This window comes from Aethalodelphis obliquidens, unplaced genomic scaffold (assembly GCF_003676395.1).
Source record: "Aethalodelphis obliquidens isolate GAN/ISIS:26980383/991018 unplaced genomic scaffold, ASM367639v1 scaffold39, whole genome shotgun sequence".
Taxonomy (NCBI): Eukaryota; Metazoa; Chordata; class Mammalia; order Artiodactyla; family Delphinidae; genus Aethalodelphis; species Aethalodelphis obliquidens.
Genome location: NW_020837983.1, coordinates 5,211,254 through 5,237,974, shown reverse-complemented (window position 1 = coordinate 5,237,974; position 26,721 = coordinate 5,211,254). Strand labels below are relative to the sequence as shown.

At 38.2% G+C, this 26,721-nt stretch overlaps 1 protein-coding gene across 8 annotated transcripts in view; it reads right to left on the bottom strand.

Annotated features, from left to right (window-relative positions):
* Positions 1 to 2,995: 2,995 nt before the first annotated feature.
* The window catches only part of ESRP1 (epithelial splicing regulatory protein 1), a 57,393-nt gene continuing 33,667 nt past the window's right edge, over positions 2,996 to 26,721 (bottom strand). For 3 of the 8 annotated variants that reach the window (XM_027131415.1, XM_027131416.1, XM_027131423.1), the window contains 3 exons: positions 13,293 to 13,443; positions 9,615 to 9,724; positions 2,996 to 4,518 (listed from right to left, as the gene is read on the bottom strand). In XM_027131415.1, the coding sequence (XP_026987216.1) occupies positions 9,650 to 9,724; positions 13,293 to 13,443 (226 nt within the window). In that variant the 3' untranslated portion in view covers positions 2,996 to 4,518; positions 9,615 to 9,649. The remainder of the gene's footprint in view (positions 4,519 to 9,614; positions 9,725 to 13,292; positions 13,444 to 26,721) is intronic. The other 5 variants (XM_027131419.1, XM_027131418.1, XM_027131421.1 and 2 more) reach the window with 3 other exon arrangements.

The following is a 26,721-nucleotide window of genomic DNA, read 5'->3' as shown; positions in this document are numbered from 1 at the left end:
GGAGACTTCCAAATGGAAATATCTATTGCATTGTTGGGGTTAGAAGCCGGTAGCTCCAAAGAAGCGTGTGGAAGTAAATTAGTGAGTTTGCCCAGAGAATAGATAGAGAAAGTGGCTCAGGAAGAAATCATGAGAAACACCATCAGGTAAGGAAGGATGAATCTCTCTCCCTCTCTCCCTCTCTCTCTCCCTCTCTCTCTCTCTCTCTCTCTCTCTCTCACACACACACACACACACACACACACACACACACACACACAGGCTGAGAACCGTCCAGAACCAGCTGAGAATTCCACATTGGTTTTTTTAAAAAAAATGTTTCTGGTGTTTACTATCATATTGGTTTTATACGCATTATAAAACACTGGCTCAAATTCGAGTCTGTAATAAGCAGCTTTGTTACCCATTTATCAACATTCACTTTTAGTACAGCAACAATACATAGCTATCGAATAATTCAGCAGCTGAATTAATGGCATACCGGCAATAAAGTAAAAAGGCAGACCAAAGGAACACTATGAAGCACTACTCTGTGACTCTGTAACGATGGACTGTATTTGTGCAATGCTAGGAAAAGAGGAGCAGCTAAGCAATTAGGAGAGCATTAATCACCTCAACCTGTCTCCAGATCTTTATATTCTAGATCCTTTCCTGTACTTTCTGTGCAACCATGGTATGTTTTATTTAACCTACCCTTCATTTCCTGGTCTATAAAAATAATAATAGTGGTACCTACTGTAATAGGTTGTTGTGAAGATTCATTTAACCAATACAATGCTTTTTATTGTTGATCACACATATTCTCGGTGGTTTTTTTGGTTGTAGCTCATAGTATACTCTGCCAAGATAATGATTACCAGCTTGGGTTTTGGCCCCAAATATCCCTCCACCTTCCACATAAAGGAATTGAGGGGAAGTACATTGAAATAAGGACATTTGCCCTTTAACTTAGGTCTAAGCTAGGGGCAAGTCAAGCTGTTGTTTCTGAACCTTTTATCCCTCGGGCCACCCTTTGGGATCTTGGCCTTCAAGATCTCACATAACACAAAGGAGGCAGCAAAAACGTAGAAAAACAATTTCTCCCTGTGGCACCCACTCAGTGCTCTCTTACTCCTGAATTTCATCCTGGTGGCCTTCCAGTCCTCAAAGTTTACATCGCCTCCTGTCTAGTCTGTGTCTCTTATTAGCACATGGGCTAGGGAATGGAGTACTGAGCACAACTGTAGAGATTCAACCTTAAACAGAAGACATCTGGAAACTGAATTACTTCCACCAGTTCAGTCCTATTTATCCTTTTCCTCTTCTCAATAAGAGCACTTCCTACCGTGGCCCAGTTTTAAACCTGGAACTCCATTTTACTCATGACCCAAAGAATTTGCTTCAAAAAAATACAGCAGTGGGGAAAGTGGAAAGGAATATGGATAATCTATATAATTACATATAATCCTATATGTAATAGATTATACAATTGATTACATAATCTATAGGAATGATTGGCTTTGAGTTCATAATTGTTGAAGCTGGAAAGACACATGGTGGTCATTATTCTATTTTTGTATATGTTAAAAAATTTTTCCCCAAAGAGCTAGGGGAAGCAGAGAGAGGAAGAGAAGTTGTGAAATCAACTATAAACCTACGAGGTGGACCTTTAAGGTTTTTTAGTATACTCAAGTCCTCTCTATTCTCAGTCTCTTCCTCCCCCACCAGCTTTACTCGATTCCATACCCTCCTGACTGCCTGTGTTCCTTTTCTGCCATGAGGAGGGCAACTACATGAGGTGCTATTTCAAGGAGGTAAATAGGAAATTCCCTTAGCCCACGCAACCTGTTTTTCTTGAAGGCAAGGAATAGCCTGGACAATGTTAAATGCCTGCCAGAGACATCAAAGTGCAAAGGAACCTCAGCTTGCCTAGAGAGCTCTGTTGCCTCCTCGCAGATAACAGAGACCCAAAGCTGAAGCACAAAATGGAAAGAAATTGCTTCATTTTTATAAATGACATTGGCAAGGACTGAGACTGAAAAACTGTCTAGGTGAACTAAACTTCATTTGGTGAATGCTTAACAAGAACATGTATGTAGAAATGTGAGGGAAATACAGGTACTTCCTGCCCTTGAGGTTATAACCTAAATCTGGAATTGAACTCTATAAAATAGAGTATATACATCAAATAAGTGATACTGACAATATATGTAACTCTAAAGTGGTGTAAGTCACACAAGACTTAACCAGGGTCCTAAATAAATTTGGCTTAGAGAGAATATTGGAGAACTCAGCTTTAGCAAAGAGTGATTGGAATAAAGGAGGAGCATGTGGGATTCAGAAACACTAAAGTTCTAGCTCTTATTATATGGCTTTTAAGAAATGGCTTGGACTTCCCTGGTGGCGCAGACGTTAAGAATCCACCTGTCAATGCAGGGGACACGAGTTTGAGCCCTGGTCCAGGAAGATTCCACATGCCACGGAGCAACTAACTCCGTACGCCACAACTACGGAGCCCGCGTGCTACAACTACTGAAGCCCGGGTGACTAGAGCCCATGCTCCGCAACGAGAAGACACTGCAATAAGCCTGCACACCGCAACGAAGAGCAGCCCCCGCTCGCTGCAACTAGAGAAAGCCCGGGCACAGCAACGAAGACTCAACGCAGCCAAAAATTAATTTTTTAAAAAAATCCTTAAAAAAGAAAAAGGCTTATGTGGCTTGAATAGGTTTTCAAATTGTCAAGCAAATAGAGCCCTAGTAATAAGATGCAAGGACCACGTATTAGTATCTATCACTACCATAACTTAAGAATTTCAAAATCAAAGTCTCAGTGATTTATGTTCTAAGGATAGTTGTTTGATCTGTATCTGAAGTGCATTAATCATTGATAGCTTTTACAAATACTTATAGTAACTTAGGTAAATATCCTACCACCTCAGGAAAAAAAGGCTTTACCCACCACACCCTTCCACCATTACCCTTAACTCTTCTAATAACAAAACAGAATGCAAACATTGAGATTAAACAGGCAAGTTTTATTATCAAATGTAACAATTCTACAAAAACTCAGTAGTATTGTAGTATTACTGCCTATCTTAAAGTCTTTCAGAGCTTTGGGCAGACAGCATCTTAAGGTAGCCAAGTATAAAGAACTATTTTTCTGATCTTAAGTGCCAGTTATCACCAATTTTCACACAAAATGGTTTTTCTTTTTTCTTTTTATTTCTCCTACTGCAGTTAAAGGGCCATTGCTGGTCAGTGAAGAGGGAATGTTTGGCTCTCCATTCAAGGTGTTAAAGTAATGCAAAGTAAATAAAAATAGCAGCCACATAAATCTGCATGGCATTGCATCCAAGCTAAGGACAATATGAGTAAATTAAAGAAACGTGCACTCAATTAATCAAATCCCGTTTCCTCTTTGGAGTTACACGAGGCAGCAGTACTATCTAGCTAGTGTCTAATATTGCACTTCTGGAGCATAAACACAGCTAAACACATAGTGCTAAACACTGACAGCATCAGTACCTGTTCTCACCACATCAGTGTTTACCTCTCAGTCTAGCATGCTGACTATAACCCTATGCTTTTAAAAGTTTTAATTATTTGACAGTTAAGGCATTAGAGAAAAAGTTTTAAGGCTATCTTAATATATACAAGCATTCACTTTAGTTAGTATATTGCTTTCTAGAATACACTGTTCAAATATCTCATTTTGTGATATTAAAAACTATGGAATTCCTTATTAAAGTCCAAACCATCAATAATGGGAATAGTACAATATAAAATAATACATACGAAGCCATAATATTCAATTACAATTCAAACTAGAAATTACTAACTACACGTAGCTGCTTCATTTTTGGTTTTACATTTTGGCCCCTAGTTCATTCTTATTTACAATTGATACCTACTGAGAAAAAATCCAACTTTTGAACTATGTATGTTTTGTGGTGGGTGTACCATTTCACCTCACTTCTTCCAAGGTGTTTTAAAAATAGTTTCGGTGGCTTTTAACTGTAAGACACTGTGATGGCCAAGAGACTGGGAAAATATTAGTTTTATTTCTTTTTTGTAAGTTTGTGACTTTATTCCAGGACCTTATTCTTGAGTTACTTAGGAAGAGCACGTGATTGTGCAGAAGATGGGGAGAAAAGAGTGGGAACACACAAAAATGAAGCTTTCATAACAGAGTTCCTGATGGAGATAGTAGACACTAGTGGAGTATTTTTTTCCCCCAAGACTTAAAACTTAGGAAACACCTATGATGCCACGTTAGCTGGTAGTAATGGAGACACCCGATTTCAAATTCGCATTTTAAATGCCTATTTGCAATCAGCAAGGAGCCAAGCATGCTGCTTGCAATAATTTGGCTTCACTGGCTCAAATTTTTCACTCCATCAAAAGATAGGGCACAGGCCCACTGTCCAATCATGTTTGCTGAAAATACTGCAGCCTGAGTGTAGACAAACTTCTCCTGAAGTTGCTAGAAGTTGTCCTATGTCTGAAGGATTCAGGATCACCATACATCTTTCAAACACTGAAAAAAATGAACAAAGGAAAAATTATAGTCTCTAAATTTTACAATACTTAGTAGCCATAAAAAAAGAGATTCTGAATTCTAAACGGTCTGAAAAAGCCTTTAGGTAGTCCAAATTTTTATTTTACACAGACAGAATTGGGATTTACCCAGCAAATTCTCAGGGAATACAGTGCTGACAAGTGAAATTTATGTGATAATTGGCATTTCCACAATACCCTACCCTTTGTATTACCATGCATGGGATGACGTGTGTGTTTTCACCTCCCCACTTAATTCTTCTGTGAAGAGACTATTCTCCTCATTCCTTATTCTGGGTTCCCAAGTTATCAGAACATTTTACTGATACTAGAGGTTTAATACCATTTTAAAAATAAATTAAACCATTAAGACAAAAATTTTAAATTAAATTCTAGTATAAGAAATTTTTAAAAATTTCAAGAATATTTGTATCAGTAAGAAGCACTGAAAGGGGACTTCCCTGGCGGTCCAGTCAATAGGATTCCTCACTTCCAATGCAGGGGGTGCAAGTCCGATCCCTGGTCTGAGCACTAAGTTCCCACATGCCGTGTGGGGCGGCCAAAAAAAAGAAGCACTGAGGAATGACACTGACACTGTAGCAAACATGAGCTCTACATGTCAGTGACTAATCAATAAAAGCCACCTTTATGTGGATTATTTCATCCTTACAACCACCTTATTATATTACCATGTTATCCCCACTTTACAGATGGGGAAACTGAGGCACAGAGCAATTAAGCCAATAATTGGAAGATCTAGAATTTGAATGTAAATTAGTTCCACTGTGCTATTTTTCTTATACACCACACAAAATCTTTAAAATGAAAACTGTAACTAGGCATGTGTATACTTTGACATGTAAATGAGAAACAGAAATGAAGATAGAAATAAAGATAGCTGTTCAGAGTTCAGCCTTATTCACATGGCCAGTTTGTAACTGTGGTTAAGACTAGATTTGCTTTTAGAACAGATTCCAAAATTGGTAGAGATTTAGATTCAGGTACTTTAAGAACAGAGAAACATTTGTTAGAACTCGCTTTTAAAATGTGGTTTACAAAGTGACCATAGTTAACATTTAGCTTTAAACATTATGCATTGAAACCTCCTCCTTGGTACAGACAAGAAAATCTCTATCAATGACCCAACAACATTATTGTCCATTAACTATTTTGTCCTTCTTTTGGCAATAGCAACAGATTTTCCTTAAATGACTGCCCCTCACCCAATCTCAAGGCCATAAAGAGGCAACTTTACTGCTGAGCCCAACACGTGACTCAGATATAGCCAATAAGAGCCCTGCATATCCTTGGCCACAGTGGTTTCAGAGATGGACTTAAAGTGGGGCCAGTGACACTGAATTCCTGGCTTCCTCTGGACTTGCAATGGAAGGGTGGGAAGGCAAGAGTTGCTGGGGGTACGTCATGGAGAGAGTTTGGTTGAGAGTGAGCCCTTGGATCTAGCCAAGTCAGTCAACTGTGGACCTGTCTGTTATCAGAGTCAATGAATTCTACCTTCCTCATTCTCAGCCCATACTATTAGTATTCTAGTAGGAAACCATTGTAGATGCTGAAAATTATACCTTCATATTTTGTCAAAATGTGGAAGAGTTCAGAAGAAATTAAAAGTTTAACCTTCTCAGACCTGCCTTTTAATCCCAGTGGTATCCAATGGAATTTTAGCATTTAGCAAAGAGCACATTCCTAGCTGCCAGCAAAAAATAGAAGATCTCAGACAAATAAGGAGAAAATGTTTCCTATTCCCCTTTAGCTGCAGGAAAGCAAACACTATTATGCAAAGACAATTTTGAAGCTACAACTGCAAGTATCCACAAATCAGTCTTTCCTTTCTAGTAAGGTCTGTGTTAAAACATACAATGTTGTATTTTGCATTAAACTGTCATTAAAAGTACTATGTACCAAGAATTCTTTTAAGATATCTGGATTTCACCAACTGGTGTTATGCCCTATGGAATGAACCTAAACCCCTTAAAAAAAAAGCTTGCAATTCTGATTAGTTGTAATATTTTATTTCCTCCCAGTAATTCTGACATCTCTTTTCTGAAAGTATAATTCATAGGTGAGATTTTTTTGTTAGGACAGAAGAACAGCTTCTTCTTCCTTATATTAAAGATAAAATAAAACCCATAACTCAGATTCTTTAATCAAAGAAAGCCTGTTTGTCATTTAAATCAATAGAATCAGCATTTATCTGTTATTCTTGCCCATTTTTATAATACTAGTTGGAGGAGGAAGACAGAAGTTTTGTCTAATTTTGAAAGCTACATTTTTTATCCAAAAGATACCTTGAGGGACTTCCCTGGTGGTCCAGGGGCTAAGACTCCATGCTCCCAATGCAGGGAGACCAGGTTCAATCCCTGATTAGGGAACTAGATCCCACATGCCGCAACTAAGAGTTTGCATGTCTCAACTAAAGATCCCACATGCTGCAACGAAGACCCTGGGTGCCCAAGACCCGGATGCAGCTAGCTAGCTAGCTAGCTAGCTAAATAAATAAATAATTAAAAAACAAAACAAAACTGAAATCTCTAAAATCAAGCAAACAAAAACAAACAAAAGATACCTTGAATTTTTGGGCCAAAAACTAAAATATTGATCCAAAAACAAAAAATGATTTTTCAATCCACAAAGTAATCTAAACTATACACTTAAGAGACCAAGTATAAAAAACACTCTTCAAATGAGTTACATGGAGATGTTTTGTTTTGTTTTGTTTTTTTGCATAAAATTTAGCTGTTGTGAGAATACCAGGCTTAATATATTGCAAGAATCTCCAAAAATAACTAGTATACAGACAAAAGTTTTCACAAAAAAGCAAAGAAAACTATAAGCACTTTATCTTGACTTCCCAGCTTTCAGAACTATGAGAAAGTAAATATTTGTTGTTTATAAGCCACCCAAGTCCATCGAATTGCGTTAGGACAGCCTGAATGGATGAAGCCATTTACCAAATGATCAAATTGATACCACCAGGGAGGTCATGTGGGTATAGTACAGCAGATATTACGTATCATGAGATCTCATGAGAGGGGCTCTTCACCTCTATGTATTCTTTCCTAACACCCATTACCCCAGCCTAATCACAAGAAAAACATTAAACAAATTCAAACTAAAGGACAGCCCATAAGACTTCAAAAGCAGCATAACTCAGAATTGTCAAGGTCTAGAAAATAAGCAAAGACTGAGAAACTAACACAGGCCAGAGGACACTAAGGAGACAGGCCAACTAAATGTGAAATCCTAGACTGGATCCTGGAATAGAAAAAGGACATTAATGGAAATACTGGTGAAATCTGAAAAATGTCTGAAATGTAGATAGTAGTCAAAAACATTGCCCGTGTAATGATTATTGTGATCATAGCAACAAAATAGTTATTTGTATACATAAAGAACTTTAGTTTGTATAACTTTATACTTATTAATCCACCTAATTCTCACCCCCCAAAAATGTTACATATGTAGAAGAGATTTTTTCCCAATTTTTACAGAGAAGGGAAATGTCACCTCTAAAGAATTATCATCTCCATATGTATGCAAAATATAGTTGTAAATATAGTTAAGAAGCACTTGTTGACAGATTTAAATTTATGAGCTGACCCTGCCCCTTTGAAATCCTAGGAGTATGAGACTTGGAACTCACAGTGAAAGTGAGGGGGTACCAGAACCCTGGCCATCTGAGAAGGCATTCCTTCCAGCCCGCCATCACAATCTCCTTCTCTGGAGGGAAACTTGGGCATCTTTAATAGACTGTGAGCTGTCCTTGGGGGTCTTTTATGACCAAAAAAAGAGGCATATCTACAGTAGTTCTTGGGGCAGTCAACAAATATTGGCTGGTTTGAGAGGACTAGGCTACATGAGAAGACAGATAGTGTGACTTTTTTCTTTTATTGATTGACTGATTGATTGATTGACTGATGGCTGTGTTGGGTCTTCTAGATTTAGTTTAAAAGAGAAGAAAGACATGCAACAAAAACCTCACAGTCATTTTGGAATGGAGCATATTTAAAAGTATACCCAGATGAAGCTTAAAACCATTATGCTAAGTGAAATAAGCCAGTTATGAAAGGACAAATATTGTGTTATACCATTTATAAGGTACCTAGAATAGTCAAATGCATAGAAACAGAAAAGAGAATAATGGTTCCCAAGGTGCTGGGGAAAGAGGGAAAGGAGATTGTTTAATGTATTTAGAGTTTCAGTATGAGAAGGTGAAAAAGTTGACGGTGGTAATGTTTGCAAAACAATGTGAATGTACTTAATGCCACTGAACTATACACTTAAAAATGATTAAAATGGTATTATATTATGTATTACTTTACCACAACATTAAAAAAAATGAAACTAGGAAAAAAAAGTGTAACCAACTCGATAGAATTATCATATGACTCAGTGATTCTACTCCTAGATATATACCCAAAATAATTTAAAATACTCAAATATTTGTACATAATTGTCCATATCAGCACTATTTACAATATCCAGAAGGTAGAAATAGCCCACATGCCCATCAACAGATAAATGAAAGAAACAAAATGTGGTATAGCCATACAATGGAATATTATTCAGTCACAAAAACGAGTGAAGTACCGATACACACTACAACGTGGATAAACCTCAAAAACGTGAAATGAAGCAGATTGGTTGCCTGGGTCTCTGGGGAGGGGAAATTGGGAGCTACTGCTTAATGGGTATAGGATTTTCTTTCAGAGTTGATAAAAATCACTTAATTGTATGCTTTAAAATGATTTATTTTATGTTATGCGATTCTTACCTCAATTAAAAAGAAAAACAAAAGAAAGAAAGCATACCCAACCTGTATTCCACAGGATATGAATAAATTTCCAAATGGAAAACTCTTTCCATATATGTTGCTTAGATACTACCTACTTAGATGACAACCTTAATTCCAGTCTCCATTCCTTCTAAGATTTCTGACATTCTTACATCACATGAAGGGAAGATGGCAACTGCCACCTGACTTCTAAAAAACACTTTGAGATTCTTGACCTCTATTTGTTTGGCCCTTTATAATTTAACTTTCACATCATAGAGCCTTACCTTCTTTTCTGAGGATGGTCTAACTGCTGGGGCCCTTAAATACAAACCCATTCTTTGGATAGAGTCCTGGCCTGGTCATTTGTGTGTACAAGTCCATCCTCGGTTGCATACTAAAATGCAAGTTAAAACAAACAGGATCAAAAGATGGACAAATTGTCACTATGGATGGTTAGTATTTCAACTGAATAGATCTACCAACTGAATTATAGGACATTTAGACCATAGGAAACAAGTTAACACTGATACAAGCCATATATGTAACTGCTAATCCCAAGTCGTCATTTCTTACTTAACTCGTCTAAATACCATAAAAATCCCTACTAGGAGGGAAGTTAGATTGAACACGTGGATAGAAGAAGAACATCGTACTGCAACGCCACCAGACACTTCAGATCTTGATAATAGTACAGTTTCCATCACACCACAAGTGTGACTAGATATCAAATATTTGAGCACCAACTATTTTCAAGGTATTCTACAATAAGCCCAATATCTCTATATAACTTGGTGAACTTTAAATAGCATTAGATATATTTGTAATAGCAAACTAATTCTCTCAGCAGTGCAGCAAGTAAAAAGCAGTGAGAGGCCCAAGGAGATAATGAATAAAGTCAGTACTTCGAGGAGAAACAAAAACTAGCACTATTGAAAACGCAAAGCCATTGACGGTAGAGGTTAATGCAAAGAGCAAGTGAAAAAGTTAAAGGACTTATATAAGGATACCTAACAGCCCATTTCAGAATAAGAGGCCCATCAACTAAAATACAGACACAGATTTATTTCCATGACCAGAATGACATCCTCATCACCAAATATTTTTACAGTTGTCTTTTTGCCTTCGTAAATTCAATCCTCATTCTATTAATCTCATTTATCAAAATGGGCCTAACTCGGGTACTTTTACAAGAATGCAGATTTGATAGCAGAACCCATGTCCTGCTTCTTGCCTTAGCATCAGAATTCTTCCCTTTTTGTAAATCCTTGCCCTCTCCAACTTTACAGCCTCCTCGACCCCAAATGAAGTATGGAAAAATTAAGTTGGAGTAGTTTTATAGAAAGAATTTGCTGAAGATAGAGGAAACATACATCCAAAAATTAAAAATAACATTTATAAAGATGACATATGCCATTTTATATATAATATATATATTTTATATATAATAACATATGCCATTTTATATATTATATATATATATTTTTAAAAGACAGAAACAGAAACCATTAAGAGATTTCATTCATTCAACCAATTATTACCAAGGATTTGCTTAATTACATAAGTAAATTATATAATTATGTAGGATGAATCATAAATAACCAACAATCAAATGAAAACTTCCCATGAAATCAGCAATAAATGCACCATAGGTAAAGACAGACACAGATTACACTTGAGAACAATTTTTTTTAAAAGCCATCCATTGATTTTTGTCTTGTGACAAAGCCATATCTGAAAGAATCTAGACTCTCATGGTTAGCGGCTATTACTAAAATAACCGAGAACAGGCAAAAATAAATAAGAAGGCAAGAAAGGACTCTTAAACGCAGTAGAAAATATCAGCTTTTATGTAAGCGTGATATGAAATCAGGTTATACACAGAAGATTTTGAAAGTATGCATTGTGACTACCTTAAAGCTCAAACTACTGAAGAATAATATGATATACTGAATTAGATAATTCAGGTTCCTATGTAATCCTACTTTATTGATCCAGTTCATAAATTCCAAGCACTTCAGAAATGAAGGCAAATGCCTTGAGACAAAATAATTTCACAGAATCTTTGTGCTTCTGATTATACTAGGTCTGCTCCAACCTTCAATGATTCCTTAGAAGCTACTAGGAGATAAAATAACTTCAGGGACTTCCCTGGCCATCTGGTGGTTAAGACTTCCAATGCAGGGTGTACGGGTTCGATCCCTGGTCGGGGAGCTAAGTTCCCACATGGCTCGCAGACGAAAAAGCGAAACATAAAACAGAAGCAATATTGTAACAAATTCAATAAAGACTTTAAAAATGGTCCACATCAAAAAAATCTTTTAAAGAAGTAAATAAAATTTTTAAATAAAATAACTTCAGTCTGTAGCAGTTTATCTTAATTTTGAAGCATGTCAACCTTTTAGCCATAAATCTAGACATAGCTGCTATTACGTGTTTGTGGTATAATAAACACCCACAAAAGCCAGCCATGGCACTCTTCATAGTAAGAGCAATTTTGCTTACTCTCATAATCAATATATGTGTACGACCACTTAATTCTATTCAGTGTGAATGTAATAAAAGTTAATTAGTCAAAACAAAAGAAATTAATTCAACTGACTACTAAAACCTGAAACTTTGCTTATACTTTCTAGAACTGGAAAACCATGGGAGAAAATACAAAACTCAAATGTATTCCCCATGAGATTAAATAATCTTTTCAATAGCCCTCAGTAAAATTCTCTACTCTTTTCATAAGTGAATCAGATACGAAGTTCGGAAAGTAACATTTTTATTCCTGCAAGGGTTTCCAACAGGCAGCGTCATTGTTTAGGGAAGAAGTAAAGTATCTACTGATCTCTGAAAAATAGCTCACTTCTGGAAAGAATGTGCTAGGCCAAGCAGTAACAAAAGATAACTTTTGTCCACCTTCATTCAGTCTTCACTATCAGACACAGCTTTTCTCCATTTGTCAAAAAATATTCCATCATGGTAACTTGGTAGGTTCGGGGCATCCCCACTGACATCATTTTAGCTGAGCTCCACAATCCTCCATGATTCATGGATACCAAGAGCTTGTAAACCTGTTCTAAGAGTGAAATGGCACCTGCAGGCACAGCCCTTATCATGCTGTACTGTAAATGCTCAAGGGCTATTTTAGGATTTGATGATTAGGCCTACAAGTGCTTCTCAATTCTGAAGACTCAAGCACAACTCAGCTCCAGGAGGAAAGACCATTTTTGCTTTTAGTGCAATTAAAAGGCTGCAAGATACTGATTTTCAGAGGTTGCAGGAAAGGAAGGAGTTCGGGTTCTAACCATGTGATTTAAGGAAGGAAAGGTGTCCGCTCAGGTGAGATGACAATGAGAAGATTTTGCTTGCTGTTAAGGAGCTCTTACCAAGCTGTTCTTAAGTCAAAGAACAGCTGATGGACACAGACAGTCGTAGAAAAACTGACGAGAGTAAATATCAGTTTCACAAGAATTAATAGATCATAAAAGACTCACTGAATATCTTATAGCTCATTTTAAGGAGTTACCATCTAAAGATTCACTGAGTCACCCTTATTTTTCCAGATTAGGCAGAGAGGCCTCGGACTACTTTTTAAATACTCCAATTCCACGTCTGAGGAAAACTCCTTCTTAGCCAATCTTACTATAGATGGAAACACCCACATCACTGTGTGCCCTAAAGAGCTTTCTCAAAGCAGCCCAATTGGGGAAAAAAAAAAAGCATCAATAGATTAAGCTGAAGTAATTAAAACAGCATGGAAAAGCCCCAATCCTATTAAAGGGATGAGTTTGAAGTTAGCACTCAGACAACTAGTCCCCCTGACTTTGACTCTGGTTCTTCATAAAGAAAATCTATTTATTAACACGTACACACGAGTTTCAGAGAATTTGCTTCTTTCCTGGCTGCATTCTTTAGGCACATCAACTTAAGTAATAAGGGCACTGAGTATTTTTCTTCTTCAAGGTACTGACCTGGTAACCTTGGAAGAAGTTAAGAATTTCCTTAACTCCAGTATTGTAGGCCAGGCCCTGCATTCTGACCACCGTGCCAGGCTGTGGAGGGACACCGCTAAGATTAGCAGCTGTAGGGAAGTAGCCAAGACTATTGGGCGAACCTGGGGGGCTAAAGGGAGAGAAAGCACAGTGAACCAATAGAAATAGACAATGTCTAATATTTACTCTAAAAACATTAGTTACTTAAGGAAACAGACTTTCTCAAGGTGATCTTTCTTAGAATTCTTAGAATTATCTCTCCCAAGACAAGTACACCATAGCTATTCTGTCCCACAGCTCCACAAAAGCCGAAAGTTGAAAGATAGAAGGGTTAATGCAGAGTTAAATACAGGGTTTCCCCAAAGATCCAGTTCTGTCTGAGAGTCCTAAATGAAGGAAGGAGAGAAGGAAATTTCTGCAGCCACTCAACCACAAAGCACCGCTTCCAAAGCCGAGCTCATTGATGATTAACTGGCTAGTTATCAAGAATACTTAGGCATGAAAAGGCATGAACGCAAAGGAATAATAGAAACCATAGCCACAGAGACCAAAAAGTATACAAAAGGATTGCTCCAAAGAATAGACTGTTTTACTCCTATACACAAATGTACAACACAGTAAGTAGAGCATAATACGACAGCAGAGTACTATAGCACCCATGAGTTATTGTTTCCAACCTGACTGAAAAAAAAATGTGTGGGGGGTGGAAAGGAACAAGTAAATTGCAAGGGATGCATAACAAACTACATCAACCACCATTAACACGAGGGGAAATTGATGATGGGTCCTCTTTGTGTATCGGGCGCAATTACCTCCAAGGAACAAAAGCCACATGAATACCTAATCATTCTTCTTCTTTTTTTAAAAAAATGTTTAGTTATTTATTTGGCCACACTGGGTCTTAGTTGTGGCACTCAGGATCTTCGTTGCCACGTGCAGGATCTTTAGTTGTGGTAGGCGGGACCTAGTTCCCTGACCAGGGATCGAACCCGGGCCCCCTGCATTGGGAGCACAGACTCTTGCGGGCCTCTCACTATTGTGGTCTCTCCCGTTGCGGAGCACAGGCTCCGGACGCACAGGCTCAGCGGCCATGGCTCACGGGCCCAGCTGCTCCGCGGCACGTGGGATCTTCCCGGACCGGGACACGAACCCGTGTCCCCTGCATCGGCAGGCGGACTCTCAACCACTGCGCCACCAGGGAAGCCCGAGAGCACAGAGTCTTAACCACCTAGGGAAATCCCCCTAAGCATTCTTTATGTGGTAACTCAACTAATTACTGTATTATGAAATTAGTTTCACCCTGTCCCTTACCCAATCTGTTTGCCACCACACTTAGTTGCTAGATACCCATATTTAAAAATATGGGCTTCCCTGGTGGCGCAGTGGTTGAGAGTCCGCCTGCCGATGCAGGGGGACACAGGTTCGTGCCCCTGTCCGGGAAGATCCCACGTGCTGTGGAGCAGCTGGGCCCGTGAGCCATGGCCGGTGAGCCTGTGCTCCACAACAGGAGAGGCCACAACAGTGAGAGACCCGCATACCGCAAAAAAAAAAAAAAAAAAAAAATACACACACACACACACACACACACACACACACAGGGAAAAAAATTTTTTTAAGTAGTCATTAGCTTAAAGAGCAATAAAGACCCACAGCTTTAGATTATTAACTCTTATAAATCATTCTAAGTAAGTAATTATCCCATTTCAAAGACAAGTAAACACATAATGGAAGGGACTAAAAATCTTTGAGATTATCTATCCTACATAATCCTAACTGATGGGTTAATAGGAATGATACCAGATGGTGAATCCAGTCCCAGACTCCATTTTATGCAAATTTTTTTTTTTTTTTTTGCGGTACGCGGGCCTCTGTTGTGGCCTCTCCCGTTGCGGAGCACAGGCTTCAGACGCGCAGGCCCAGCGACCATGGCTCACGGGCCCAGCCGCTCCGCAGCATGTGGGATCTTCCCGGACCGGGGCACGAACACGTGTCCCCTGCATCGGCAGGCGGACTCTCAACCACTGCGCCACCAGGGAGGCCCCTCAGACTCCATTTTAGTAGCACAGTAACCTTGAGCAAGTCACTTAATGTCTCTGAATTCCAATTTTATCATTTGTTAAATGGGGATTACACTTCCTAGTTTCACATAATTGTTCTTCAGCTTCAATGATTTAACATACAAATTACTCCACAAACCATAAAATACAGTAATTTCTTGTTCTATTATTATTCTCACTCTTGCTATTTCCATAATCATTCTTCCATTTCATTTCTAAAATATGGGAGCCTGAAAAAATATTACTTGACATCAAGCTGCCCATAACTTAAGTCTCTAAAACAGTGATTCTCAACTTGTCTGCATATTAGAGTCACTTAGCGAGATTTTTACAACTCTACGAGGAGAGTCTCTTTAGAGATCAAGAGTCAATCTGTGTGTAACTGTCAGAGCAAAGAGAGGGAATGCTGAACTTTAGGCCTGAGAAGGACTTTAGCCATCATTTAGCCACACCTCCTCATTTTTACAGAGATGGAAATGGAAACTAAGAGTTAAATAATTTCCCAAAGGTCACACAACCAGTTAGCTCTTCACAAAACTGAAGAACTACCCAGATTTCTCAACTTCTAGTTCAGTATCTCCCTATACAAGCACCATTCATTCAAAGACCATATTTGCTTATGTCAAATGCCTGATAGATACTAACACTAATACTCAAAGACTATCAAGACTTCTGTGTATTTTGCTGAGTTACTCAGACTTTCCACACTGGATATGAAAATCAGATCATTTCCATAGTATACAACTTACTTCTATGACTCTGACCTGGCATATTCTATGCCTCTGGTTAAAGATCTCTTATAAATTAAATCTAGGTATCTCGTATTGGGTTGGCCAAAGAGTTCACTTGGTTTTTTCCGTAAGATGGCCCTAGTAGCACTTAGTTGTCTTAACTTCATTTGAAACAATTTTGTTAGATTGCATTGTGACAGCTGTCATATCAGCATGCATAAAAAAAAAAACTTATCAAAATTGGTGATTTTTGTGTAGCTATTTTAATATTGAAGATGGGAGAAAAAAAGCAACATTTCCGGCATATTATGCTTTCTTATTTCAAGAAAGGTAAAACGCAACTGAAATGCAAAAAACCATTTGTGCAGTGTACGGAGAAGGTGCTGTGACTGATCAAACGTGTCAAAAGTGGTTTGTGAAGTTTCGTGCTGGAGATTTCGAGCTGGGTGATGCTCCAAGGTCGGGTAAGACCAGTTGAAGTTGATAGTGATCAAATCGAGACATTAATGGAGAAAAATCAATGTTACACCACGCAGGAGACAGCCGACATACTCAAAATATCCAAATCAACTGCTGAAAATCATTTGCACCAGCTTGGTTATGTTAATTGCTTTAATGTTTGGGTTCCACATTAAGTTAAGCGATAAAAACTTTCTTGACCATATTTGTGCATGCAATTCTCTACTGAAACGTTCCTTTTTTTTTTTTTTTTTTTTTTTTTTGCGGTACGCAGGCCTCTCACTGCTCTGGCCCCTCCCGCCGCGGAGAACAGGCTCCGGACGCGCAGGCTCAGCGGCCATGGCTCACCGGCCCAGCCGCTCCGCAGCATGTGGGATCTTCCCGGACCGGGGCACGAACCCGTGTCCCCTGTATCGGCAGGCAGACTCTCAGCCACTGCGCCACCAGGGAAGCCCGAAAACGGTCCATTTTTAAAACAAATTTGTGACAGGTGATAAAAAGTGGATACTGTACAATAATGTGGAATGGAAGCGATCGTGGGGCAACCACACCAAAGGCCAGTCTTCAACCAAAGAAGGTGATGTGTGTATATGGTGGGATTGGAAGGGAGTCCTCTATTATGAGCTCCTTCTGGAAGACCAAATGATTAATTCCAATAAGTACTGCTCCCAATTAGACCAACTGAAAGCAGCACCCAACGAAAAGTGTCCGGAATTAGTCAACAGAAAATGCATAATTTTTCATCAGGATAACACAAGACCACATGTTTCTTTGATGACCAGGCAAAAATTGTTACAGCTTGGCTGGAAGGCTCTGATTCATCTGCTGTATTCACCAGACATTGCACCTTCAGATTTCCATTTATTTCGGTCTTTACAAAACTCTCTTAATGGAAAGAATTTCAATTCCCTGGAAGACTGTAAAAGGCACCCGGAACAGTTCTTTGCTCAAAAAGATAAAAACTTTTGGGAAGATGGAATTATGAAGTTGCCTGAAAAATGGCAGAAGGTAGTGGAACAAAATGGTGAATACGTTGTTCAATAAAGGTCTTGGTGAAAATGAAAAATATGTCTTTTATTTTCACTTAAAAACCAAAGGAACTTTTTGGCCAACCCAATACCTTCAAAATACAACCAAGATAAAATAAAAGTTATCTAACTAGAAATTTAAGGCTATAAATGACAATTATGTTCAGCATCTGTAGGGTAGCACCTATTCCAATGAAGCCAAAACACAATACAATTGGGATTCACATCTTTATTCTTTGCACTAGCATTATCTGCTGTAGACAACATATCTTAAGAAAAATTAAATAATCTGTATCTACCTGACAGGGCATGAGAATAAGAATTTTCTTTCAACCTAAATTCCAGGTCTTTCAGATTATTGAAATAAAAAACAGCAAGAAATAAAGTAACTTATGGAGTAAAAATGGTAGTATAGAGAGAAGGCAAACTTATACGTAGAAAATCGAATACAGTTTGCTGAATTATTACTAGAATAAGCCAGTTTGGCAAGGTTAAAAGATATAAGATCAATGCATAAAATAAATTAACTACATTTTTATACACTACAATGAACAATCCAAAATGGAAATTAGGAAATCAATTCCATTCACAATAGCATCAAAAAGAACAAAATATTTAGGAAAAAAATTTGACAAAGGAAGAGCAAGACTTGTACACTAAAAACTATGAAACACTGTTAGAAAATAAAAGATCTAAATAAATGGAAAGACAGCCCATGTTCATAAACAGAAGATTTAATTTTGTTAGAATGGCAATACTATCTCTAAATTGTACAGATTTGATGCAATAGCTATCAAAATTCCAACTGGCTTTTTTGCAGAAAATGACAAACTGAAGCTAAAACATATATGGAAATACAAATGACCCAGAATAGCCAAACTTTCTTAAAAAAGAACGAAGTAGGAAGACTTACATTTCCTAAATGCAAAACTTACTCTAAAGCTACAGTAGTCAAGATGGTGTGGTACTCCCATAAGGGTAGGCAATGATCAATAGAATAGAATTTGAGAGGTGAGAAATAAACCCTTACATTTATGGTCAATTGATTTTTTTTTTTTTTGGCCACGCTGCACAGCCCATGTGATCCCAGTTCCCCGACCAGGGATCAAACTCAGGCCCGTGGCAGTGAAAACGTAGTGTCCCAATCACTGGACAGCCAGGGAATTCCCTGGTCAATTGATTTCTGATGAGGGTTCCAGGACAATTTGATGAGGAAAGAAGTCTTTTCAGTAAATGTTGCTGGAACAATGAAATATCCACATGCAAAAGGATGAATTTAGACCTCTACCTCACTCCATATAAAAAATTAATTCAAAATGATAATATACCTAAGTGTAAGAGCTAACACTACACAACTCTTAAAAGAATATGTAGTGGGCTTCCCTGGTGGCGCAGTGGTTGAGAGTCCGCCTGCCGATGCGGGGGACACGGGTTCGTGCCCAGGTCTGGGAAAATCCCACGTGCCACGAAGCGGCTAGGCCCGTGACCCATGGCCGCTGAGCCTGCGCGTCTGGAGCCTGTGCTCCGCAACGGGAGAGGCCACAACAGTGAGAGGCCCGCGTACCGCAAAAAAATAAAAAAATAAAAAAAAAGAATATGTAGTAATACATTTTCATGACCTTGCATTATATCTGACAACAAAAGTATAAGTGAGAAAAGAAGAAATAGATAAGCTGGACTGCATCAAAACTTAAAACTTTTGTGCTTTAAAGGACTCCATCAAGAAAATGAAAAGACAACCCACAGACGGGGAGAAAATATTTGTAAGTCATATAAGCTCTCCTACCTAGAATATATACAGAAATGTTACAACTAAAAAACAGTAAGAAAAATAACTCAATTTAAAAATGTGCAGGGACTTCCCTGGTGGTCCAGTGGCTAAAACTCTGCTCTCCCAATGCAGGGGGTCCAGGTTCAATCCCTGGTCAGGGAACTAGATCCCACATGCTGCAACTAAGAGTTCACATGTCAGACTTCCCTGGTGGTGCCGTGGTTAAGGATCCGCCTGCCAATGCAGGGGACACGGGTTTGAGCGCTGGTCCGGGAAGATCCCACATGCCGCGGAGCAACTAAGCCCGTGCATCATAACTACTGAGCCTGCGCTCTAAAGCCCGCAAGCCACAACTACTGGGCCTGCGTGCCACAACTACTGAAGCCCGTGCGCCTACAGCCTGTGCTCTGCAAAAAGAGAAACCACCGCAACGAGAAGCCTGCGCTCCCCAACAAAGAGTGGCCCCCGCTCGCTACAACTAGAGAAAGCCCGCATGTAGCAATGAAGACCCAATGCCACCAAAAAAAAAAAGCCAGTCACAGAAGACCACATATGGTATGATTCCATTTATATGAAATAGCTGAACAAGCAAATCCATAGAAACAGAAAATAGATTGATAGTTATTTAGGGATGGGGGAGGGGCAAGTAAAGTGGGTAGAAAGGAAGTGAATGGGAGTTTCTACTAATGGACACCAGGTTTCCTTTGGGGGTAATGGGTTACTCTAAAATTAGATTGTTACATTATCTAAAAATTAGTTTACACAATTGTTCTAAAATTAGCTGCGCAATTCTGTAAATACACTAAAAACCACTGAATTGTATACTTAAAATAGGTTAATTTTATGATATGTAAACTACCTTAATAAAGCTGTTTTTAGGACTTCCCTGGTGGTGCAGTGGTTAGGAATCCTCCTGTCAATGCAGAGGACATGGGTTCGAGCCCTGGTCCAGGAAGATCCCACATGCTGCGGAGCAACTAAGCCCATGCACCACAACTACTGATCCTGTGCTCTACAGCCCAGGAGCTACAGCTACTGAGCCCACACACCACAACTACTGAAGTCCACATGCCTAGAGCCCGTGCTCCACAACAAGAGAAGCCACCGGATTGAGAAGCTCGCGCACAGCAACAAAGAGTAGCCCCTGCTCACCGCAACTAGAGAAAGCCCGTGTGCAGCAACGAAGACACAATGCAGCAAAAAATAAATAAATTTATTTATTAAAAAAAATAAGTAAATAAATTAACTTTTCAACTAATCCAATTCAGTTAAGTACAATTTACCTTCAATGTTTGAGATATTTAATGCTTTCCATGGAAAGTTGCTCAGTTATCAGAAAATCTTAGCCTTTTTCAAATCCCATGTAATTTAAGGAATGGTAGGGAGTGCTGTATGTTATAAAGGAAACAATTTTAAACAAAAGAATAGCTTCAAAGTATAAAGTATAAATGGATTAGGCCATCACCACAGAATAAATGGATTATGCCATCGCCACAGAATAAGGATAACGTAAAAATTATGTGCATCTGCTTTGTGGCGGTGGTTTAGAGAAAGATAAGGAATTTTTTAACCACACCCTAAATAACGGCAAAAAGAGAGCTGTCCATCAAAACAAGACTATGCCAGTAGCGCATCCTAACATTCATTTTAAGTCATTGTTTTGGGTTTTTACCTCCATTTTATCTTTACTTAGGTTTCAGATTCTCAAGTGTCAGTATTTATCAGTCTCAGGTGTACATGGTAACAATAATGTAACTGCTACTCAAAAGCTACAGAGGATCAAAAATTGATAAAACTACAAAGGAACCCAACGGGTTAGGGGCCAAATGAGTGAGTCAATGTAACCCTGAACTCCGAGGTCCTACAGTGCATGGAGGGACTGTACCGCATCACATAAACTAACAAGGAGACTGCACTTGAGCTGGGTAAGAAACCCTGTTGGAGTTGCCTGAATGGGCAAAGAACTGAAGGGAGATGAGAGGAAATGAAGGGAAAAAGTAAATAGCACAAGAGGGGTCTCCCCAAAGGTTTATATTCAGAAAACTGCTAGAGCATCACAGTTATGAAGACATTACTGCTGAGATTCATTCAGCAAGTCACACTGAGATTGCATTAAGAAATTACTGAGGACTTCCCTGGTGGCACAGTGGTTAAGAATCCGCCTGCCATTGCAGGGGACACGGGTTTGATCCCTGGTTCGGGAAGATCCCACATGCTGCAGAGCAACTAAGCCCGTGCGCCACAACTACTGAGCCCACGCGCCACAACTACTGAAGCCTGCACGCCTAGAGCCCGTGCTCTGCAACAAAGAGAAGCCACTGCAATGAGAAGCCCACGCACAGCAACGAAGAGTAACGGCTAGATAAAGCCTGCGTGCAGCAACGAAGACCCAATGCAGCCAAAAATAAAAAAAATATTATAAAAAAAAAAAGAAAAAGAAACTACTGAATGAAACACACCAGTGACTACATTATAAAGTTGGTGAAGATTTCCTCCATGGCAGTACTCCATGTTCTCTCTACGTATTTGGGTAAAAACTTTCAAACCCAATGTAGAGAAAAACTATATTTCCCTGAGAATTAATGACTTTCTTTCCTTTGAAATTATGAGTTTTGTAATTCAAGTTTCCCCATGCTCAGAGCCTATGATTGTTATGCCAATATTAATTTAATTGCCTAAGATTCTGTTGTCAGACTATCAAATATTTCTTCCTATCTTATATTTTTTCAAATCCTAATGTACATAATCTAATTTTATAATATTCTATGTATCCTAATAACTCATAGAAAATTCTTTGTAGAGCAGGGAAAGATATGAAAATACTGAAGGCCAGGGTGTCTAACAACACAATATATACTCTATCGGAAATAATTCTCATAACACCCTTTCATCTAATAATTACAAATTACTAAACATTGGTAACACTGATGTTATCAGGTAGCATTCCAAAATAGAAGTAGTCATAGCACGATAATATTCATATTTTGAGGACCTGCCATATTTCCCTAGAGGAGAGAGAATCAAAGCATTATCTGTCCTATTAGAAAAAGAGGTTAAGGGAAAAGAATAGAAGACTATATTCTCTCCTCTGGATGAGATGACATTAACATAGAAAACTAAAACACATTAATTAAAAAAACACATAAAAAACATAGAAAGTTAAAACACAGTTACATAGAAAACATGCCGAGAAGTCTTGCAAAAAGAAATCTGGTTTCTACTTCTTGCAAAATTACTGCACCGAGCCTTTGTATTAAGGTTATTAACACCCCTAGTGTTACAAAGACCATATATTTTTGGAAAGTGACTGGAGAAACAATGTTTTAATCCTAGCAAGTGCAAAAGATGGAGTCACTTTTCACGTAGGAAATTTCTGAACTAACTTGTTCATCTGAAATGAACAATCTCAAGAAGGATGACTTTTCAACATTCTTTTTGAGTTTAATACTGAGGCAGAAGGACGGATGATCACATCTGGATTCTCAATTTCTGTTAGCTCTTCCTAAAGGCTGTACAAGCTGCTCTGTGCATGTGCATCTACCCCTTGGAGAAAGTTTAAGTAACCAACAAATATAAAAACACTTTGGAAGGAATAAAGAAATCTTCTAAGAATCTATTTCACTGAAATCGTAAGCAAATTTAGGTACTGTCAAAATAGTTTGGTAACTGAACTTAACTTACCCTAATTATGTCAAAGATTACCAAAAACAAACAAAAAACCCCCCTACTACAGTTATCATAATATGCTCCAAATACATAGTAAAGTTACAGACTGCTTACTCAAAACAAGAATTGCCCTCACAAGTAGAAATTATTTTATAAGTAATCTTTTTGCTTGATTTAAAGTATAAAATGATAACAACTGATCTTCTTACATGTTTAGAAAACAGTGACATTTTTAAGAGTAATATTTTGATGAAAAATCTAGATGAAGAAGGAAGCAAAACACACTGTTAACCATGGACATTTGTAACAGAAGTAACAGAAGACAACAATTTCCAGAGAGGCACATTTACAGAAGTTATTATTTTGTAAACTATTTTGGCGTTCTGTTTTTTAAATGAGCTTTTGTCTTGTTTTGGAATAGGAATAGCATACAACATTGAAAGGTACAAATACAGAGCCAGCAGTATGACTCCATCACACCCCTCCCCCTCCAGATCAGAACCTCTCCAGAAGCAATCCCATTCTAGCTTCGTGGTTATTATGATTTGATTATTTTGAACTTAAATGGAAAATGTTTGCTAATAAAGCCATTTTGCTTTTGGTTTAAAAAAAGGCAGCTTAGGGACTTCCCTGGTGGCACAGTGGTTAAGAATCTGCCTGCCAATGCAGGGGACACAGCTTCCAGCCCTGGTCCGGGAAGATCCCACGTGCCACGGAGCAACTAAGCCCATGCGCCACAACTAATGAGCCTGCGCTTTAGAGCCTGTGAGCCACAACTACTGAGCCCACGCTCTAGAGCCAGCAAGCCACAACTACTGAAGCCCGTGAGTCTAGAGCCCAAGCTCCACAAGAGAAGACCGCAATGAGGAGCCCGCACACCACAACAAAGAGTAGCCCCTGTGCAGAAACAAAGGCCCAAAGCAGCCGAAAGAAAAAGAAAAAAAAGGCGGCTTAAAAGACCACATAACACACAGTAAAGAAAATCAAAAGTCATTACTCTATATTATTAGATAAAATTCATAGACAAATGTCAATTTTTCCTTTTAGCCTACTTCAAGGTAATGTCTTAAAGATATACCAAGGAATGCTTAAATAGGGCAATGGAGGCAAAATAGGTTTATCAACATTGACACATGTGTTTTAGTTAAGTTCTGCTTTAACTAAAGTCATTAATGCTTAAGAATAAGGTGCTTAATTTAAAGATATATTGGGCACATAAATAGCAACAAGTGAAAGAAATGATCTCTAGGTTTTTGTGCTTTAAAATGTTCTGCGGGTAAGGGTATAGCAGGGTACGCATGGAAACAGATGATACAAGATTGGGAAATATTGATATTGTTGAAATTGGGTAATAGATATTCTCCCAAATTATGTTAGTTTGAAAATTTCTGTAATAGATTCTTTTAAAGTTATGCTTGAAAATAACATGTATAATACCATCCCCATTTTGTAAGAAAAAAAAATCCATAGGGAAAAAAACCTTACACATTGAAATCAATCAAGTGTTTTGGGTAATGAAAATTTTTTTCCTTGACCTTCACTGCACTTGATAATTTTCTACAACGCTGAAAAGAATTTTAAGCATATTTTAAATTCCCTGAACTGCTCATCATATGAATAAGGTCTTTAGACTAACAAATGACTATTCCATGAAACTACACTGAATTCTCAGGGACTGATAGTATAGACTGAATTGCCCACAGCAGTTCCTGCTTACATCATTTAGCCATGTCATTCAAACTAAAAAAAAAAAGTTGTTCCCACCAACAAAAATTATCTGGTGCTTCTCCGTTATAACAACATTGCCTGATATTGCATTAATATTGCATTGTTACAATGTTCTAGTATAATTTCACTGCATGCTGAGTTCCAGTTTGCATTTGTGGCACTAAATGTTTAAGTTATAAAAAGAATTTTTTTAAAACAAGAACTTTTTCTTAGTCCTATCAGAAAGCTTTTGGGACTTCCCTGGTGGTCCAGTGGTAAAGAATCCGCCTTTCAATGCAGGGGATGCAAGTTCGATCCCTGGTCAGGGAACTAAGATCCCACATGCGGCGGGGCAGCTAAGCCCACGTGCCACAACTACTGAGCTCCCGCGCCTCAAAGAGAGAGGCTGCATGCCACAAACTACAGAGCCCATGTGCTCTGGAGCCTGTTCTGCAACGAAAGATCCCACATGCATCAAGGATGACCCCGCGTTCTGCAACTAAGATCTGATGCAGCCAAAAATAAATAAATAAAATATATACTAAAAAAAAGAAAGCTTTCAATGAGTAAATTAGAAAGTAAATTTAACTTTACATTTGGTTGTCAAATGTTACCACTGTGAGAAACTAGTTAAAGTGTATATGGGATGCCTCTGTACTGTTTGTTACAACCTTATGAACCTATACTTATCTCAATAACAAAAGGAAACTGGAATAAGAAAGCCAAGTGTTCAAAATAGGAAATGCATGCATCTCTCAGAGGCTTGGTATTCTTTTTGACTCAGGTGCAAAGAATTTCAGAATAGAATACAAGAACACCACACAACAAACCAAGCATTGCAGAATGCCTCAATATTACTAAACATACGTATTCAATGCTTGGGTAGAAAGAATGATTTTACAAGTAATGGTTATCTGAAAAAATAAAAGTCCCCTCCCACACCTCCCAAACCTTTCTCATGGGTATGCAAATAAAGTGTCACTCATTAAAAATGTCAAACATCCCTTGCCCTCTCTTTTGGTTCAAGGTGATATGTTATTATTTATAACATATAAAAGACATTAACATAAATGTCTTTTGTATATCCGTTGCCTCACCTACAAAAGGTGAGGCAACGGATATACAAAAGACATTTATGTTGATCCATCTTTCTTTAAATCACACAACATTTCTTTGAAGACTCAGCATGTTTCTTACGTGTGCTACAGCTTTGATGCAAAAGAGAATATTCTTTTCTAAGAAAAATGAGCGGTCAGAACAGAAGGTAGGACTTTATGTAATGGGAGAGACAAGGTGTGAAAACAGAGTTCTGAGTAATAAGCAGGGTGGGCATGAACAGATAGTCCCTTCTAATTCTTTTGTACCCTGGGCTAAGCTCTGGGATACTGGGTAACCGAAATCTTCTTCCAAGGGGTGAAAGGAAAAACCAATGTTCATAATCAGAAAATAGAACCACTTGCTTTAATTTCACTTGCTCTTCAAGATGCTGTTGTTACAGCCACACATTTAGACTGCTAAAAACTCATTTAACAATAAACAAAAAGAAAGCAATTCACTGGTTCACTGTTTTCTCCTTAAATGTTCCTCAAGTAACCCAAATCCTTATGATGAAATACCCATCATAGGTTCTATCTCCAAATATACCAAGTTAGAGGAAATAAAATAAGAACAAATGCCTGCTAGCTGAAGGAGCCCTTTGAAGTCACTGACTTTGCACAGGGATGAACTCTGTCAGCTACTCTACACCAGAAAGGGTCCATATTTCATTAACCCTAATATTCCCAGTATGTCGCACACAGAGGTACTAAATTATAGTTTGCCCAGATAAATTCAAAGTTAAAAACAGTAAAACCAGTTACTTTTTTTGAGGGGCATACTTTTAAAAGTCTGCAAAATGTTAGCATATTGATGTTTTAAAGTAATGAACATGTTGCATAATCTGAAGTCAAACGGACATATTTCATTTAAAAAGTGGATAACACATTTTAA